At 35.3% G+C, this 17,645-nt stretch overlaps 1 protein-coding gene across 1 annotated transcript in view; it reads right to left on the reverse strand.

The window, feature by feature from the left end:
* Positions 1–186: 186 nt before the first annotated feature.
* The window catches only part of LOC104402382 (dedicator of cytokinesis protein 9-like), a gene marked incomplete at both ends in the record, with an annotated part of 38,324 nt that continues 20,865 nt past the window's right edge, over positions 187–17,645 (reverse strand). Inside the window, 10 exons of the mRNA XM_010010252.1 lie at positions 187–309; positions 5,524–5,630; positions 6,421–6,478; positions 8,237–8,452; positions 8,592–8,705; positions 9,367–9,549; positions 9,851–9,988; positions 11,562–11,677; positions 15,509–15,645; positions 17,450–17,497. Coding sequence (XP_010008554.1) covers positions 187–309; positions 5,524–5,630; positions 6,421–6,478; positions 8,237–8,452; positions 8,592–8,705; positions 9,367–9,549; positions 9,851–9,988; positions 11,562–11,677; positions 15,509–15,645; positions 17,450–17,497 — 1,240 coding nt within the window. The remainder of the gene's footprint in view (positions 310–5,523; positions 5,631–6,420; positions 6,479–8,236; positions 8,453–8,591; positions 8,706–9,366; positions 9,550–9,850; positions 9,989–11,561; positions 11,678–15,508; positions 15,646–17,449; positions 17,498–17,645) is intronic.

Below are 17,645 nucleotides of genomic sequence, written 5' to 3' on the forward strand. Positions count from 1 at the left end.
AATTTTTAATTATATTTAAGGAAAAAATCTTAATTATTTAAAATTAAACCAAAAATTTCTACACGTTCATATTCATTTACTATTTAAATATTCTTGTTCTGTGATGTCCAATGTGTCATGCAGATAAGACCAGAAAAATCAGGACTTCATTTCCTTGCTTGAATTTACTTATGGTGAATTTAGTACCTCAAAATCCCTCCGTTTTTCATAAATGGGAATTATAAGTTTGTATATGTCGGCAATGAGTTCGTAGCGTTCTGCCTTCCAGAGTCCATCAGCACACTGCTCCAACAATTCCATCAGCACATCCTAGATTTGGATACACGTTTGAAAAAGGAAAACAGTTGAGTACTTGCAAAAAGCACAGCAAATAATTATACCGAAGTTCTTCCCAATGAAAAGGGGAGATCTTGCCTCAAAACAAAACAGAATGGTCTGAGCATACACTCGTATTTTTTGTATTTACCACAAACAGCATTTTTCTTCTAGATACTTCGGACCTCTTAAGTCTACAAATGACACCTGTGTGAAGACCCAGGGTCTTACCTTCAGACCCTTGTCTTACCTTGTAACAGATTGGTGTTTGGTTTTTGGTTTTGGTTTTTTGGTTTTGGTTTTTTTTTCCCCAAAGTTTGTTTCCTTGTTGGTTTTTTGTTTGTTTGTTGTGCACAAAAAACATTATTTTTTAAGACAGCTATACAAAGACTTGACTAATGGTTCTGAAGGAAACTATCAAATTACATTAACAATAAAACAAAAGGATACAATACCAAAATCTGTACTCAGAGTAATTAATAAGGTATAACTGGAGTTTGGAATACTTGGTCCAGAATGAAAATACCTATAATAAAGTTAGAGAAGCTGAGAAGTCCTGAAGAGTCAAAAGAGAGTCACAAGCAAGAGACCACCTTAGATTTGTCAGGTTTGATCCCAATATCCTTGTTGCAAAAAAATAGTTACTTAAGGTTAAGTAAGAATTATGCTTATTGGTATGTTAGAATGGAAGCATAAATTTTGCACTAGAGCAGTCACATCATAACTATAAAGTCCATTCAGGTTATCATAATTCTTTATTTTTCATGCATTTGATTTCTTCTGCTTCTACAAAACTAAGATAACATTAGTGTGCTCTAGTTTTCATAAATTTGAGATCACTTGGCTAAGTCCATTAACTCATTTACAACAAACGATTTTACAGATATCACGGGAAGCTTATAGCTCCTGTGACAAAGCTGTCATCTACTTGGTCACAGTTTGAATGCAACAGAATTACTGCAAAGAAGTCCATTTGCATCCACAAACCCTATCATATCTCTGTTGTCTTCAAACATGTCTGGAGCTCCAAGAAACCTCCAAGAGATTCCAAGTCTGTGACTGAGGGGTGTCAGAAGACATGACATTTCTACTCCTTGAGACCTTCTGGTACCATTCTTACATCGTAGTGGTGAAGCCAGAAGCTGGAAATAACTTTTTATCCTTAGAAGGGATACAGTGCTACTCTATTCCCTTCCTCCCTTTGCTAGGGGACTAAAACAGCATGAAGACATCACTAAGAAAAGTCAACTTCAATACTGATTGCAAAAAGAGACTGAAAAACACTACCCTTATCCATGTGCTGTAACGGTCCCCAAAACATCTCTTCCTTTCCCCCAGTCATTATGGGTCTGTGCAGACCTGCCAGTATCTCCCCCCTCAATAATTAGGTGGTGAGAACTGAAAGACCAGTGTCACTGCTGGCCTTCAAGGACTATCCAAAAACATTGTTTTATGTCAAGAATCTTAACTCAGACACCAGAGGGCACCCAAATGCAGCAAAGCAGTAGAATTTTGTTTGCATAAAGGAAAAGAAAATATATAAAAAGCAAAAGATGTGTGGGAGAGATGATAGGAGGGAGGAAAAGGACACAACATTTCTGGGCCACCTGTCTCAGTGTTTATCCATCTCATGGGAAGAGGGTTTTTTCCGTATACCCAGAGTTTCTCTTGTAACCTATGAATGGCCTCTTACTCTTTTATGGCACACCTCTTAGAAGAGTCTGATTATCCCACTAGCCACCTTAGAAGCTGGACTTTTTCCTGTTTCTTGATATCTCTCTTGACTTTGGATGGGCAGCACTGGGCACAAGATGACAGATGGGGCACCACAAAGGCCAATTAGAAGTGACAAAACCCACTTCCCTCCACTTCTCTTGACTCTATGCTCTTTCTAAAGCGACCCAGCATGCAGCTGGCCTGTGCTGCCACAAGGCTACCGCTTGTACACCAGAACTTTCAGGTGCTTCTGCAGAGCCACTGCCCAGCCAGTCCATCCCTAGTCCTGACACACTGAGTGATTTTTTCACAGATACAAGGATTTGCACTTGTCTTTGTAGAGCTTTGAGAAGCTTTCATGTTCCTTCAGTTTGGGATCCCTCTAAAAGGCAGCCCAGCCCCTGACATGTCTTTCAGTTTCCCCCACAAGTTTGGTGGTACACTGTTGTCCCATGACCTAGTTTGCTAATGAAGGTGTCAAACAAAATCGGCCCGAGTATCCCTGAGGAGGATCAGCCTTTACCACCATACTTAAGGCATCTTGTGTATTTGGGTAAGTACCTATTTCTGCTTTTCATTAAGTGCTTTGATATATTGAATTACACTGCATGTTGATCATACATAATATAATGTGACCTTTGAAGCTCTTTCATTTACCAATCTGCAAGTTAGAGAAAATCCTCTCATGGAATGTCATAGCTAAATAAGAGACCAGAAAAAACAGACAGGGAGGTAGAGACTGACCTAGTATCTATGTGTAGCTATATTCTGGCAGAGTTTATTTGGGAAAAAACAACAAATCTGAATGAAATTGTTTCCAACCTTCATCTTCATGGAGTCTGGCACCTGCCACAGGCCTGTTAGCCATAGCTCAGATCTCTCACAGATGGACTGCTTACAGCAAAGTCTAGCATGGAAAGGATACCAGGTTCCAGCCTTTTACCTTCCTATTTCTGACACTCAGAAGATTTTGTTTTAGTATTGCAAGAAGAGTTTGACTTGTGCTGCTCAATAGGCTGTCTGGGTAAACCACTGTTTAAATGAAATGCACACAGTAACTTTGTTAAAAAAAAAAAAAACAAAAAACAAAAAACAACCCTCAACCCAAACCAAAATTTTCTTTTTTCCCCTTCCCCCCGCCCCCAAACTGGCTAGTTTAGGAAATGAGTCAGGGTAGCCCCAGCCTGAAAGAAAATTCTTCTAGTATTAGAATTGAGAACTTTCAAAAATTCATTTTTTAAAAAATGAGAAACTACATAAAGGCTTAAGACAGATTTCACTTAATTTGGAAGACTTTGTATAAACTGGAGAATATAAAAGACATTTTGCCTCTTTTAGAAACATTAAGAGATGCCCTCTGATCATCCCTACTTGTAAGTAGACTTTTAGAGATTTAACTCTAATGTAACTAGCATCCAGGGTTTTACGAAATTCCAAGTTTTAAGAAATTCCACGACTTTTGTTACCACCTATAGGAAGAATTCCCATTAGAGCACCATTTTGCTCACTAGTAGTAAAGTACAGCTTGAAAGATACATTTCTGCTAATATGATTTTTTTTTAGACTAAACAGTTTTGCTCACATAAGAACATACTGAGGAAACACTCCTCACATGAATATGCTCCTATTCATGAAGCAATTAGACTACCTGTTCTGATGTACTTCTGTAAAAAGTCACTTGAATTTATCCATGATTTTTAGTCTACTAAAACCCACAGTTCTTCCCTATTATTACTCTTCCTGGGGTAAACTGTAAGAAGTTATCTGAGAAATAGTAACTTTTTTCAATACTTAATCAGTTACAGTACTACATGGTTAAGTTTAAAAAGGGTTGCATGCAGGGAAAAATTAAATTTGGCAAGGTTTGATGCTTTTGCAAGCTCCACAGGCTTGTAATTTCATTCTTGGCTTACTTCCATTCCATGGAAATACTGAGAGATGGAAATAAATTTGCGTAGGGTTCAATGCTCCAGAAAAAGCAGTATATTCTTTTTGCAGAGACTGACTAATGAGAAAAAGAATAAATTTTTAAATTTTTCAATTTATAAAATACAAAGAATTTACCTCTGACAAATGGTTTGTCAGGGAGATACTGACAAGAATTTCTAACAAAAGTTTCCATCAGCAGTAGTCACTGGTAACCCAACTCTTGGCTCGCTTACAGCAGCTTACATTTTGTTTTGAGTAACATGCTAAATTCCATGCTGGATCAGGAGAATCAGTGGTTTTAAGAATATAGCACATAAATAAATAAAAAAAAAGGCAATCTGCTATTGGATATCCTTGGAAAGATAAAACACTGTATCTATATTTCTCATTTCAAGTTAATACCAACTCCTGCCTTCCCAGAAAAAGGCAAGTAAAAAAATTTTGTCTTAAACCTATAGAGCAAAGCACTGCCAGAACTTAAGAGTAAAACACAGGTACCCTAGGCCTAAACCCAGGCTTAAACCCCTAAGTCTTTCATCTGTTCCTCCCAAATCTGGTAGTATAGCCTGCAGAGTCAACTAATTCTGTCATACACCTTCGCCATATACAAACTAAACCAGAATATATACATGTATATATACATATAAACACATATATAAACAGGCAGCCTGTCCCTCCCTCCTCCACCTATACTGGCAAATACATAGCACAGATGTAGCTCTTCATGAACAAGATTATTCATTATCTTTTTACATAGGCTTCTTAATAGCAAAATTTACTGTAGAGCCAGCACAGATGGATCAGCAAAGACACAAGGAGTGAAACTTAAGCCAGAAAAAAATCAACACTGACGTAAGTCTGGTGTCAGTTAAACTATTTCCATTGTTATGGCATATTTGCTTAAGGAAACCGTAAACCAACAAAAAACCACTAAATACATTTTCATGATTGCTGGTGTAGTAACAATCTAAATCAAAGTCAGTTTAGAAAAAAACCCCTGTAATAAGCCACATTAGTGTCCATCCTGTCAACTAGCTTAAAAACTTATTTTTGAAATCATAGAATCACAAATGGTTTGGGCTGAAAAGAGACCTTAAAGATCATCTAGTTCCAACCCCCCTGCCATGAGCAGGGACACCTCGCACTAGACCATGCCACCCAACGCTCTGTCCAACCTGGCCTTGAACATTCCCAGGGTTGGAGCATTCACAACTCCCTTGGGCAACCTATTCCAGTGCCTCACCACCCTCACTGTGAAGAACTTCCTTATATCTAACCTGAACTTTCCCTGTTTAAGTTTGAAAATTTTGCTTACTTTTGTTCCACTAGTGGTGTTGAGATGATGTGCTAGTGCTTTATTTAATACAAATATATATAGCAAATTCTCTAAGGCTGGGACAGCTCACAGGAATATTTTATTTCAGGTTTAGGATTAGAAGAGCGGCTAAGAAAAATAATTATGATATCCATCACATTAGCCAGCCTCCAGACTGAAACACAAAACTTGGAAAAACAGACAGCACTTCAATGTGCATCACTTCTAGCACTCTTATGTTTACTTACTTCATTGAAGTGAACATCTTGCATTCCAACATCCTCCATCATTGAAGCCTCTTCATCTATATTAGGTGTGATTACTCTGAAAGCAGTACAACCTTGCCTAAACATCCCTGCCATTGAAAAAGCAAAATAGACAAATTAACTTTTCTCCACCAGGATAATGTTAGGCCGTTTTGTGATGCTGGGTAAGGCAGAAGCCATATTTAAAAATATTTAACATTACATGTATTAATTAAAGCCTCAAGAGCAATCGTTAAATATTACAGCAGCACATATTTATTTCACATTTATTTTCACTATTTCTGTAGTCTTTAAATACTACAGATGCACATGTTTGTTTCCCAGCTCATTCCTAAGAAGATTTTCTGCTCGGTGGGAGTCTGACCACCAAAGGTTTTATTGAATGATTACCTTAAATGCATTTTTCTTGCTCCTGGAAATATCACAGGTAGAAGTTCAACCCTCTACATTACTGAGAGGAAATAACTTTTATATGACACTATTATTGCTGACTCAGCATTTAAAAATTTCTATGAATTTATTTTGACTTCTCTGGCAATGCCAGATTTTCCTACATGCAGTGAGAGATTATTTGTGGACAAAGAATATTCACTGGTAAGTTTGCTTTGGCAAGGGTCTGACTTCAGCTATTAGCAGCTCTGGTATAAAATTAGGTGGGTTTTGTTTTTCCGTTCCTAAAAATTTTACTTCCCTTTTATCTGAAACGCTGCCTCTTAGGTATGCAAGTATACTCTTAAATACATGAGTATGCTATCTGGTTAGGTCAGAATTTTTTCCTTGATAACACTGAAATGCTTACAACTTCCTCAGGGAAACTGTTGCCATTTCTAAACTATATTGAAAAAATATAAACATTATAGTAAGATTTTAAAATCATACCTTTTCGTGTGAGATATTCTGCAACCAGTGCTGCTACGTGGACATAGCACATTGCTGCCTAAAACAGAAATATGTAACGATCTTGTAAATTACAATTATAATGGAAGTACTAAACCCAAGGTATACAGGAAGAGCCATAGCCTGAGGTAATTTCTTTGGTTTTCCTTTTTGCTGCCTTGCAGGAGATGTCATTTGACTGGTTTAAGAATTCTCCACCTCATTTATGCAAAACAGTACCTGTGCAAGAGCACTCACTCTTTACCAGAGCATTGTACATGGACAGTAGTACATAATCTGAAAGTGACCATGGATCATGAATGACAAGGTAAGAACACTAGGCTATAATAAAAACAGGCAGATAATTTATTTATTTGTTTGTTTAGGGTGTACTTTAAGTGTTATGTGAAACAAAACAGCTATTAATTATTCTACTCGGCCTTTGATGGTTCTTCTGCTAACCTGTTTTGTCTTCTTTTTTGCTCCAGACCAAGAAAAATGGAATAAAAACCACTGACAAACCACTTGAAAGCAGCAAATGAAAAAGAGGAGAGGTCTCACCTATGGATGGAATTTGAAGGAATTTGGTTGCTGTTGTGCAGAAAACAGAAGAAAGAGAAGAGAGACAGAACAGTCTTCAAATATTTGTTTTATGAAGTTGACACTGATCATTTTTCTCCACAGAAAGGACAAAAAAAGACTCAAGATTCTTCTTTAACTAAAAAGGTTTAGGCTTACAGCAAAGTGTTAATTCTAACTGCAATTATCAGTTGAACAGTTAACATATGGAGGCCGAAGAATTTCAGAAAATGGAGGTGAAGGAAGAAGGTAAGTGTATGTCAGAAATTCTCTCTAATTCACACTTTATATGGGGTTGGGCTTGGTGACTTCTAGAGGTCCTCATCTGGTTGCACAGTCAGAGTCAAAGTTTTTTTAAAAAAACCCCAAAAACAAAAAAACAACAAACCAGACCTGAAAAGGAAAAGGACTAAAAAAGTTTGTCTTCTGAGAGAGTGGAAGTTGTTTCCTTCAAAATACACGCTAATAACAGTATTTTGTATATGTCTTCTGTGTTGCTACCATATATTAGAAAAGAATTCTAGTACTAAGGCATGAGTAAGACAGCAGCTACTATTTCTTGAAGATATTTACTCATTTACATTATTTTAAGTTTAACACGTTTATGAAATTCAGTGATGTCATGTAACGTGATTTACTTTCAGATGGAGCAAACTTACAGAAAGAGACCAAATGCATTCTGTATGCTGACAAAATACTTACATCAAGATACAAAAATTCCCACTCCCAACTCTCCTTTTCGCTAGAAATAAATGTTTCAACAGCACAGTAAAATCAGATAGCTTTCCTCTTTTCAAACAAAAAAATTGCGATTTATTGATTTTAAGAACAGAAGGAGTTTTTTAATAAGCAGTCTGGAATAGAATCAAGCTGATTCAGTAAAGGCAACTGGAAAGGAATTGAAGGAGTGGCTTTAAGTGTTTCAGCAACGGATAACAAAGATATTTTTAAGCAGAAGGTCTGTGTCTTCCATGGTTTGCATTGAGCATTCCCGGTTTGGCAGCATGTCAGCTACAGTAGTTAAACATATACTTTATATCAGTAAACAGAAATGACTTATGGTTGTCCGTGGTGGGACATAAACTTATCAGCCATTCAAACTAATCTACTAACAATTCAAAATTTATTAAAAATGCTTACTATATTACACACTAACAACTACATATAGTACATGTGATTTCAAGAAAGACACGCTTAAGCTTATTACAAAGCTAAAACTAGTGTGATTTTTTTCTCTTACCTCTGACAGATCTCCATTTTTAACATGGATCCTTGCCATGCTGTCTAACCACGTCTTCCTCAGTTCAGGCGTACTAGCGTAAGACTTTGCCAGACTGTACTGGAGGTCTACAAGCATTTCTGGATCATTCTCATGCTCCTTCATCTGAGCTGTAGCCATCAGTACCGTACGAATCCGTTTTGTTAAATCCTTAACATCAGAGGGGAATGTAGTGTGCTAAAACATAGAGAAATCAGGTTAACTACTATCTTTTTCTATTCTTCGCATAATAAAAATTGAAACATAATTGCAAAAGATGCTATGGTAGAGTTTTCAAGCATCCTTTTACAGTATGGAAAGAAGAATAAAACCAGACCTTTATAATTCTGTCATTATTGGCACAATTGTTGATGATGGAAAGAGACTGCTGAAATCTAGTTCCTCCAATTCCAACAACATCCGCAATTAACTGGCTCACTGAAATAATAACCTTGACAGAAACAAATGTCTTGTTAGTGCATATTTCATGAAACACCCTTGCCATGCACCAATGAAGCAATTGCAAAGGAATTTAAATTTTAATTGAAAGATTATTTCCTTCAGTTAAATTATATTTGGGTTTTCTTTTTTTCCAAAGTTGCTTGTACAACAACATAGGTAAGAAAAAACAGGCTTGTGTAAATTTAATCCACGCACATTCTCTGCTCTGAAGACTGACTGCCAAGTGAACTAGCCAGAGGTCATAAAACTAGTAAACTATTGTTCCCAGCTTTGACAAAACACACAATTTTCTATGTATTTGCTTTATTTTAGACTCTTACTTGACTGTTTCTGCATTCTTTTCCTTTTTCAGATGCAACAGGGTATGCCAGTTAACAATTAACATCTACAAAACAGAGCATCTGCTACAGACAAATAAAAATTATTTCCTATGAAACACAGGGACATCAAATTGTTTCTAAGTATTTCCTTGTACTGAACATACTTTTATTGCCATCTTCTTCCTCTTAGAATAGTACTGGCCTTGCTTGAACCCAAACCAATTTCTTTTATGTCTTTATAGGACAGAGCTTTGCATACTGGTATGTATCTGCACGTTCACAAATACAATATTTAAAAACAAAGAGGAAAAATAAAGAAAGTATACTAACTTGCAGATGCGTCCTAACAAAAGACTTCTTCCCTGTGTAATCAAAATTATTTCTCATTAAGAAGTACAGTAGCTGTGAAGCTTCAGTACGAATTGAACTCAGTTTGGAATTACAGTATTTCAGAATTTCATAGCAGAGTGCAGAACACATATCAGCTCTACCTTCATAAAACGTAGAAGGAAACTGAGGAAAAAGTAAAAAAGGAAGAAATTATTCATTAAAACTAGCTTCAGTTCTTTATAAGCGTATCAAGAAAAAATACAAATATATTAATATTCCCAAACTGTGGAAAAAATAGACAGTTATAGCAGTTCACGAGACAATGTCATTTTTGCAGCAATTCAAAGAACACTGTTGGGATCAGATCAGTCCTCAATAACCAATAGTAATTTGGTATTTTAGTTCTTAATTTTTTTTACACAGTATACTGTTGACTAAAGAAATGGGTAAGTACTTGAAGATCAAATATTTTTAAACTTCTTACCTTAAAAATTAGTGCCCTTAAAGCAATGAAGACGTTTTTCAGTGCTGTTTCAGACTGATTCTTTTGAAGGAAGCAAAGGTATACATCAAATACTTTCTTCATCAGTGGATTATGCCCATGATCAGTCAGTAGTTGATTCTTCAAATTGAAAGAGAGAATTTAGGAGTTTTGTACAGTGATACATTTATACTATTCTAAGAACATACAGATCATCCAAAAGAAGGAAATATTTAATAATAATAACAACAACAATTAATAATCTGCATAGTATGACCAAGATGTTTAATAACATATCTTAATTTTAGGTATATGTTTCTAACATTTCATTAATATGGCTTATAAACAAAGTCTTGGCTTCTAAATAGACTAATAGAACAATTGTTTTAAACAGCCTTTAATTAAATAAATTACTGTTAACAATTCTTTGAGAGGCACTCTCAAAGTATTAACACACTTTGGTTACACTGGATTTAGCAGCTCAGATAGTGGAATTTTCTCATAGCAATGCTCTCAAATAAACTCCCCCAAAACCAGTCACCATCTTCCATTACTGTACTAGAACTGAAACTGAAAGGCCCCTTAAGGACAAATATATTAGTTACTCTTCAGAGTTTTACCTGCATCAATATTCCAAAGCTCATTCTGAGGCACACAATACAGAGGGTTACTCCTGATTTCTCTATCATCAACAACTGCCTTCCATCCAAGCTTTCTTTTAAATCTGTTCTCCTCCAATTTCTCTAGCATAGGCTGTGCATCTACTTTTAACAGTTCATGTACTTCCATTTTGCTCTGAGGATCTGTTTTCTCCCTTTATTCACTGAGCATATGCACTAGGTTGTTATAGGACTTAGGATGAAACAATGAGGTCTTTCCCCTTACAAAACACCAAAATAGGTTAATCAATCCAGGGACTGCTCAATCCAGTCAAGGGAGTCCAGAACTGAGAGGAACACACTAAGTATTGCTCCCTCTTGACTCCACTGGCCCTCCAACATGATTCTATTTGGTCTTGCACCTTCTGCAACTCTCCTCTGCATACCCCACTTTTCCACGTCGTTACAGGCATCCAAACGGTACGCTGAAAGGCAGCTCCATTATTATCTCTAGTAAGTTTTAAGGTAATATTAACTCAAAGAATCTAGTTTAATAAATTTTTAAGTAAGATTCTTGAGGCCCACTACAGATCTGGGCTCTTGTAGCATGCCTTAAGCTCTCTCGAACATGGAAGAGATGTGTAATTGCAGATGTCTCCTTTCCTGCTCATGATGATGCAAAACAAATTCTCCAGGCTAAAGAATTTGCATATAGTCATAGTCATTTTGGGTATTCCTCAATATTAAAAAATTAAAGGAAGCAATCCTCCTTTAAAAACCATTCTGATAATGTTGACTTGCAGACCAGAAGAACCCAGTAAAGTTTCAAGCTCTGTGTATGAAGATACAAATGCTTGCAGGAGGGCAAAGGTCTACACAGATTACTGCTGATAAGTAAGAAGCCTGTATGCAATGAGTAACTGAAGCCAAAACATATTGCTGCAGGAGGTTATCAGCTTTTACATGACACAATAATGAAACACAATGCTAGAAGTGCTAAAAATACAATGTTATATTACTAGACTATAAAACATAATTATAATTTTAAAAACATTTCATTTTTTTTTTCCTAAAAGATAATTATGGGAGATGTTAACAGCAAGTCAAGGACAAACCTTAAAAGCCATTGTGAATAATGACAGAGTATCCAGAATTGTAAGGCAAACTTCAGTGGCAATATTTGCTTCAAGTAAAGACTGGTGAAGAACATCTGCATCTGAATGGCCATAGCCTACAGAAATTCCAAATGAAGTATAAGTGCTGGATATACTCATTTAGATGTTTCTTATTCCAAAAGACTTAAAAGAAGTAAAAAGCCTGACAGAAGTTAGTATTCAATACAGAAAAATAATTCATAAGCATTTAAGTATTTTTCAAATATGTGCATATAATTATTCTAACGTAATCCATACAAGATCTTAAAATAATATTAAGTACTAATGTCAACAGTAGAAGCATTAAATAGCAGTTTAAATAATAAATGTCTGATGTTCATATATGTGTACGTATACCCATGTGTATATAAATATAAATGTAGAGTTAGACACACACATATATTCTTAAAGTAAGTATTGCAGTAGAATGGAGTTACTGATAAAAATATGTGTTGGTAATTTAGCAATGTTATAAGGATCTCAAAGTCAATTGTAAATCCACCATTGTAAAAATACAACACACTAAGAACTGAAGGAATATAACTGAATCGTGTATGTATATGCAGCTGAAGACCCAAATAATTATTTGCGCTCTGTAGCAATACCATGCAATAACTCCATATTTAGTAAAAAACCTGTACTGCTTCTAGCTCCATACTGTATTTAAATAATTTAAAAAACATATTATCAGCAGTGCGGAAGCAGGATACGTTATATTCCCTAACATTAACCTTTAAGAACCAGAATGAAAAATGTGCCCTGGTTGCTTTATAAAAATTTGGTCTGGATCGTGTTTGTATTTTAGTTTTACAGTTAACTTGGCATCACTAAATCAATGAGAAGCATAACAAACTTGTTGGAACCAAGAAACGAACAGAAGAAATTATATATTCTTTCACAATGACACCTGGCCATTTCTTCCTGCATCTTCTTGCTTCACTGGCTGAACTATGCATACCTACCCATAACAACCAGTTTCTTTGGATTTATACATTCTTTCTGTACACACATCTTTCCTATATTTTTCTGTGTTCTCTCTGCCTCCACCTCTTCCTCCTCCCATTCACTTTGTGGTTTCAATCCAACTACATCCTTCGCCTCTATCATGACGGAGAGGTACAACTGGCATTTGAAAGCAAGTTTTAACAAAACAGCTGTTTACCAAATACTCTTGCTTTACTAAAAGTGTTCTTTTCCTTAAAGAAATCAAAAGAAAAATCCTTCTTCATAAAAATCACCTTTGGGTGGCCAGAAATCCTTAAGTTAGCCTGCGGTTTCAGTAACGTTGAAGATACCAAAAGATGACAACTATTTTGAGAAATTTGTTGAGGACAGAGGAAATGTTCTTTAAAGAAATAATTTGTTGAAGTTAAGAAGGTGCAAAGTTTATTATAAATACTAAGTAAAAAGTGTAGTCAATGGGTAGAATTCCATAGTTTCAATTTTTTTCTTCACATAAAGAATTTAGAACAAACAAATAAAGAGAAAATATGGATTACTCTGCATAATTACTAGAGCTAGAAGTTTTGGGCAGGATGTAAATGTAAAGGAACACTCATTTCCATTGAATTAAGACTGATTTAGGAGTGCTTTTCCCAAATACATACTAAAAAACTATTCTTGTTCAATTCGCTACTATATTAGAGAAAATAATTTTGTATTCATGTATAACTAACACATTGGAACCTATTTTTCACATATAACTTAAACAGAAGCTATGGAACTAAAATTACCACATATAATATGGACATCTGCCTGGACACACACATGATCATGCATCCACACATTCACACTACTGCAAAGTAATTGAATTTAGAACTACTTAAGAACACTAAAAATGGGATAATCTCTAACAACTACAAGCTTGACAATGATCATATACAGCTATTAAAGATCTGGGTATATCTCCTATATTTTACTGTTTGCATGTCACTGTTCAACTGAGCATCCTCCTCTCCTCCCACCCAAGCAATACACATAAATCTACATTCTTGTAGTTTGTATTGAGACACTTTAGAAACTTGAACAAAGGGCCTATTTTTTTCATACTTAAGAACAAAAATTCCTCAGACATGAAATATCACTTACACTATGACCTCGGTTCTACTCCTTGTTTAAATGATTAGAAAGGGAGAAATTTTAAGTTTGTAAGTTACATTTATAGATGGCTATCTTGCCAAAGAACCAGGATTTTAGAAATAATCAAAGCAACTATTTCCAGGAAGGTACATCCTTCCTGTATGTATCCCACTGACGATGCCTGTAAGTTCTATTCACGTTCTGAAAACAACCTTGAATACAAGATACAGGCAGACTGACAACTAAACAAAACTAAAAGTTAGACAACATCAAGACCAAAGAAATAAAATTCAATTTCACATTTGACATGGCTTTTATAGAAACATAATTTAACTTTGTAAAACCTTGGTCAATACAAGGTGTAATATCCTAAATGTCCAACATTAAAAAAACCCACCCTATTATCACTGTACGCAAAGTTATCTGAATGAGACAACTTCCTTTATCATTTCCTTTAGGTGGAAAAGAATAGAAAGTTTATTTTTACAGAAGCATGCATTTACTAAAATCTTTCAGCTCACTGTTTCCTAAAAATCAGTAAACTTTGCCAAGCTCTGAAAGTATGAAATCTCTTTGCACAGGGCCTAGGAACAGCACTGTTACTTATTTCCCAGAGATTTTATTTTTCCAATTGGTCTTTATCTACAAAGTATTTTATCTTACTGACTATGCTGTCACATAGTGTAAAAGCTCTTTCATTCGTCTATGAAAAGACATCTAGAAATTATCATCATAAAGCAGTAGCAGACCGATTACAAGGAAAAAAAGGTAGTTTGCGTAGTTATATAGTTTTCTGACATTTTTAAATTCAAAGAATTGCATTTCTTCTATTTAATAGCATGAGAATGCACTTATAAACAGAGGGGTTTGGTTGGATTTTTTTTCCCCAGTTTTTCACTAGACTGCGTGGTGAGTCTTGAACCATTAGGCTAATAGTTGCTTTTTTATTACAGATAATGAGCTAAAAGATTTTAATGGATAGTTAGATATGCTTTGGGAAATAAAAGGATGAACACAGTGAACATACAGTTAAATAATTGCTTTACTGCACATAATTCTTTTCAGTACCAGTGTTGTGTTTTACTGGATTAGTCAACCAGTTTCACTGGGTTTTGAAGCTGAAAATTGAAAAACGGTGCTTCAGAATAATTTACATACAGTATACTTTGCAATTTAAGAGCAGCATGTTTAAAAAGATAGGCCAGAAGCAGATTTAGTTTTCAATACAGCAGTCTTATACAAGCTGACTTCAACCTGATTAAATCTTACCATTGTCTACAGAAATCCCAAGAATACTTGATATCTTTCTCACACTGAAAACAGAAAAATCACTTCATTATTGGACGCTTTTTCACTTCCAGACAAACCAAATCATGGGCTTCACAATCTCTGCAGAAATTCTAAGCAACTTATTTCTCCTTAGAGGATGTCAAAACATGGAGGTACGGTCAGAGTGCATATATTTACTTTTAGATCAATCATTTATAAGACCAAAAGGGGCAAAAAAGTGAAGCTTACCAAAGCAAATAAAGATACGTAAATTTACTAACTGCATGCAGCACAAAGTTGAGATGCATGTAATTAAAAACCAAACCAAACCCAATTAAAAAAATACAATTTTAAAATATGCCTTAGTTAACCATTCTCCATGTTATGGCATCAGCCCGCACTGATTGTTCTATCATACAGCAAGGAACAGACCATCGACTGATTCCAGATTTGACCTAGAACAATACGTCATTGAAGTGCACTGGTGTGGTTCTAGGACCTGTCTCTGGTGTTGTGGTACTGGTTAAGGATGACAAATGTTATCATGTCATGAGACTTACTGTGGTTAAAAGTGAGAGAGTTATCCAGGCTGCTCAGCTGCTGTAATCTGGCATGCATCATCCCTGTTCTGTTACGGGAAACAGGCAATGTCTGAGATTTTCGATCATGAACTATGGATCCCAACCCCTCCTGGTTCCTGCAAGATGGGTGAAATGGGATAGAAGCAAAAGTTAGACATGTCAAACTGCAGCAAGACAGGAAGTGTTAGTTAAGCACAAGCAGTTTTAGAGAAAGAATTATAATGCAACCTATTTACTGTTTTATTTATAAAACAAAAATAGGTAGCTTAATAAAGCATCACAGCAAACTGCTTCTGAAAACCTCAAAGCATGAAAGCAAAAGCACACAAGCAGTCGCTCTTGAAATGCTAGATTTATTTCAGAGCTTTTGAAAACATATATATTTGAGGACGTAAATATTCTGAAAATATTCAGAACTCAGAACCAAATCCTCTATTTTGATTGTAAAAATCTGAGAAAATAGTTAGGACACACAGTGGTAAACTCAGAAAGCAGACATGCAACAAGAGTGCAGGAATTATGCACTAAGGTATTATGAAGTGAGGTATTATGTACATCTTACCCAAGCAGGAAGGGAGAAGAGCCATATACTTTGTTAAACTTGCAGCAACCAAGTGAAGGAAACAGAAAAGTGAACTGTGTTAGCAATCAGTACAGGCTAACTTTCTACTGAGTACCACCACCAGAGCTGATGAAATATGAAAACCAGTGCTTGAATCACAGAATTCCCTGCTCCCTTTCATTCTTTGTCATTTGTGTATTTTAAGAATATGTGCATTGATTGCAATACACTTCACTGTCATGAAAATGTGAAAGACCAGAAAGCTACATTTACCAGGAAAATGCAATTTCTCTGCAGAACACCAGATGATTTCTATAGCTTAATTTTTTTAGTGTAACATGCAGTACACAGACTAGGTAATCAGTAGCTAAAAAAGAAAGCGTGGTAGTCTTCTCTACAAACTAGTTTCAAGAATTTTTACAAAAAGCCTGAAAATTACAGACTCCTGTAGATCCAGAGTTTTAAGTACATCTAAACACAAAGGTTATAATCAAAACCTTAAGTCAGAATCATTTTGGCCTTTCATTTTTTCTTTAGGGTATGTGAACAGAGATTTTTTTTTTCCTGAAAAATCTCCAAGGAGATAGTCGGCTTTTTTGTCTGTATAAAGAGATTTACATGCTATTAAATTTAAATTATGAACAAAACAGTGAACATTTTAATTAGAATGCTTTACTACCCAAAGTCAGCAATAACTTTCTCACTGAGTTCAAGAGGGCCAGGTATTTCAACCTCGCAAGTCTAATTGTAACAGTATTATTACATTAGCCACAATATAAGGCCTAAAAATGTTGCAATATTTTACTCTATTAAAAAACTACTTTGCATTAGAAACCACACTAAAGCAAAGATATTCAAATAATCTAGTGCATGTTTCTGACTCTGACAGATTTTCTCCTCAACAGCCTTGGGAACATACAGGTATCTAATGGTACTCTGAACTTCCAAATGAAAACCAGCAGTGTTGGAATGTTCAATAGTCACCTTTCAGTAAATCACTACATAGGAAGTTTCTAAAACATTTCAATGGACATGATTTTATGGCCAAGTGAACAAACAAAACAAATCACAAAATTTCTTCCTATGGCATGAAAAAAAGTGCTGTAAAAGATAGCATTTAAAGGGTGAATTTTCAAGTAATTGATAATAAACACAACACACATAATTCTTAAAACATATACCAGACAGGAGACAGATATGTTAATATAGTAACCGGTTACGTACTTCAAACTGTTATGTGTCATTTCACGGTAACTCTTCTACTCATGCAATTTATTTGTAATAGGACATTCAAGGCATATTGTACACACTATTATTCTTAGTGAACAAGACAGTGATATTTAAATTCCACACAGTACCTGGCTATGTATCGTTTTCCCATGTACTGGAACTGATGTAAGCATACTCTGCAGAGAACACATAAGTCAGAGAAGCACCACTTAAAACTATTTCTTCTACATTTATGTACACTGGAATTATTCAACTATTATTTAACTTCAAACTCCTACATCATAAAACTTCTTTATTTCTCCCACCTTTAAAATTCCCTTCCAG

Source organism: Nestor notabilis, unplaced genomic scaffold, assembly GCF_000696875.1.
Source record: "Nestor notabilis isolate BGI_N333 unplaced genomic scaffold, ASM69687v1 scaffold4702, whole genome shotgun sequence".
Lineage (NCBI taxonomy): Eukaryota > Metazoa > Chordata > Aves > Psittaciformes > Psittacidae > Nestor > Nestor notabilis.